This window comes from Sphaeroforma arctica (genome assembly GCF_001186125.1).
Source record: "Sphaeroforma arctica JP610 unplaced genomic scaffold supercont1.797, whole genome shotgun sequence".
NCBI classification, from domain to species: Eukaryota; class Ichthyosporea; order Ichthyophonida; genus Sphaeroforma; species Sphaeroforma arctica.
In genome coordinates this window covers 9035-12369 of record NW_014039761.1, presented here as the reverse complement: position 1 = coordinate 12369, position 3335 = coordinate 9035, and the positions used below count along the sequence as shown (strand labels likewise).

Below are 3335 nucleotides of genomic sequence, written 5' to 3'. Positions count from 1 at the left end.
GTTGGAACCGAAAGGGTTTGAATTCAAACCCTTCGGTTCCAACTATGAGTGTGTGTATATAAATATTGCTACATAACAGCCCAAGGACTGTAAAACAACGAAAAGAACACCATATCCGAGATGGTGCGCATACCTTTTGGAGAGACGCGAGTTGGGGTTTCTTGAGGATGCGGTGCCTTTCTGCCAGGTATTCAGTCACAAATGTGCGCTGTGTATCCAAATCTACGAAACGCATGGATGTGGATGTGAGTGAGACAAAGCGGGGTGTAGTGACAAAGATGTATGCGTGTTTGCATATGTATATGATGCTACATGTATGCATCTATAGGTAATTGTATTCTCAACAAACCACTCATCCTTATAATTGACCATCTACATAGCCATTGCCATTCCACTATGTAGCTACAGCGAACACAAACTCGCGGAAGTGAGAGAGGAGGCGAGTGTGCTTGTAATGTGAGCGATGCGACTGAAATAGAAGACGACCATGAGAGTATGTGAGTACTGGGATGACTGAGCGTGACTTTAAACAAGGGAAGTAACATATTATTGCGTACGATCGATGTATTTGTGCCCAGCAACCTGTTCACAATCCGCGATAGGCACAGTCTATTGCTATCCTTAACTCAACCAAATAGATATCAAGCAAAGTCGCACAAATTCAGAGCTACGCGCAAAATAAACGCAAATATCTCGCAATGTGGATGCAGGTTGTCGCATGCAATATCGGCGCGAGACGTCAGCACCCGCCACACTAGTGCAGACATTGCTCGGTCACGAGTTCATCATGTCCAGAAAGATACACACCTACAGGTAGACGTTATATATATCTATATCTATATCTATATATATAAATATATATAGATACACACACACACACATATATATATATATATATATAAATAACTACTAGGTATATGTATGTGTATGTTAAATGATATTACTTACCAGGCCACTGATCCATGCTTACAGAGTAGTACGGCCATTCCTCTACGCCCTGGTAATCGAATAGCCTGCGATGGGGGTTGCCGTATAGATACAATTCTGATAGTATGAGACTCCAATGCCGTCTAAAACTTTTGCACGCTGAGCAATACATACGTACATCGCTTAACCCTAACAATCGATTCCGAAAGAGATACATACCACTCAGCGAAATGGTTGGCGAGATCGTAACATAGGAAGTTGTAGTTCCCGTATTCGAAGTCAATCAGCTTCACCTCGTCTTGCTCGTTACACATGATGTTGCCAGCCTGGAGATCGTTGTGCGCAAACACAATAGGCGTGCGTACGTTGCTGAGGATTTCGTTCAGTAGCCAGTTGTACTCCTCTCGCAAGCCTGCGCGTGGTATAACGGTGCAGGTATGGTCTCATTGAGTGACAGGGCATGTGTGGTACGGGATGTGTAGAACAATACACACTGAAAACGATACCAACTAAAGTAATACCGAAATGATCATGCCGGGATAGATATGTAAATATAGGAAGATACATTTGACATACTATAAGAGATGCCCTGTAGATGGTGTGTAATTGAGAGGGAGCCATGCAAAACGTGCAAAAAAAGCTACACATGCACACACGCACACACACATATATATATATACGCACACACACACACATTTATATATATATATACACACACACACACATATATATATCTTCACTCTACTACGTATCCATTGTTCCGAGATGGATCGAATGCAGATCCATATGCCGCTATCTATCACATACCATAGCCAAAGAACTCCTTTAACCAATCCTGTTCCTGTTCGTTGAAGTTATGCTTCACCAACGCCATTGTGTCCCCGGCGCTCAGGATGTTTTCGTCCGACAACACCACTCCGGGTACATATTTCTGTCTGAAGGACAGGACAAGCAAGGCTGATACAGTCAATAGTTAGTATGTACTACGTATATACTCATACGTATATAACCACTAATACACACATATCCATATCCATATATATATATAGATATATAAAGACGCACACATACACGTATATATATATATATATATATATGACACACTCCACCTACAGACACTTGGTATACAAAGAAGTCGATAGATAAAACAAACACATCCACACACACTAGGTATACACATATGTCGATAAAAAAAACATACAAATAAAGGTGCATCCTCACATTTCGTTGAGCAGATCCCTATACACATCGACTACAAAAATATGGGAACTGAAAACAACTACCCTATAATACCTTTAACTCATATCCCAAACAACCCCGGCTATGCAAATGCACTGCAACCGAGGCTCAACTATCGTAACCAGTAGACCCGCACATCTCAAAACTAATATATATTACCAATTGAAGGCACCTTAATTATCGCACGGGCTATCCGCATATCCCAGCCAAAAATATATATCCAAACAACTAGCCTATAACACCCTCAGGTCTTAACACAGACACACCCGCAGATACGCACTGAACCTGCACTTGCCCTGCAGCCGCGGATTAACCATCTTAACCGGCAGATCGCACATCCCCAAAGTGCACAAAGTACTCACACGGATAACATACGCGACAAGTTCGGGCTTTGCCAGCCACTGCCGGCAATTTAACAGAATGAACAGAACAACAAGCGTCCCACCGACCAGCGAAAACACGGTGTGTCGTCCAACTACGTACTCCAATTGTGTGACAACACTTCACAAACAAACTGACCACACATACCAACACAACCGCTACCGAAACCAAACACACGCCTTCCGAACCATCGCACGGGCTACTTACGCAATGAACTCGGACTTTGCCAGCCACTGCCGGCAATTGAACAGAATCACGGGCGTCTTATCGAACGGCATGTGCATGGTGTGTAGTTGAGCCACCTGGTGGGAGATACTCGTGCTCACGGCCGGATACTTCATCTCCTCCGGCGCCAATGTGCGGAGTTCCAGCCATTCCTCGAGGCGTCCCTCACCCCAGACACCGTACAATTTGGGACCAAATCCCGATTCCGAAAGTAGCACAAAGCAGATTTCACCCAGAACACGCGAGAAAAAGAGGTCTGTGCCGTCACCGTAGATGCGAAGCAGGACCTAGGTATTTTTGTGTATGCAGAAGAGGTGCATTGTTATATATCATAGAAGATCTTGAAAGAGAAATGAATACTCAAAAGAACGTGTACACGCGTAGATCGAGGCAGGTATTATAAGTAGATTCCCGCTGCTCTTAAGACAAGGGCCAAGTTCAACTATGGACCAGTAACATGGATAGGAACATAAACTCATATACGGACTATAGATATGTTTGCACACACACACACACACACACAGATATATATATATATATATATATATATATAGACAACAACA

At 43.2% G+C, this 3335-nt stretch overlaps 1 protein-coding gene across 1 annotated transcript in view; it reads right to left on the bottom strand.

Moving 5' to 3' along the window:
• SARC_08646 (hypothetical protein) overlaps positions 1 to 3243 on the bottom strand; it is a gene marked incomplete at its 5' end in the record, with an annotated part of 5126 nt that extends 1883 nt beyond the window's left edge. Inside the window, 6 exons of the mRNA XM_014297366.1 lie at positions 134 to 222; positions 949 to 1013; positions 1147 to 1339; positions 1735 to 1862; positions 2755 to 3059; positions 3223 to 3243. Of these exons, the coding sequence (XP_014152841.1) occupies positions 134 to 222; positions 949 to 1013; positions 1147 to 1339; positions 1735 to 1862; positions 2755 to 3059; positions 3223 to 3243 (801 nt within the window). The remainder of the gene's footprint in view (positions 1 to 133; positions 223 to 948; positions 1014 to 1146; positions 1340 to 1734; positions 1863 to 2754; positions 3060 to 3222) is intronic.
• Positions 3244 to 3335: the final 92 nt, after the last annotated feature.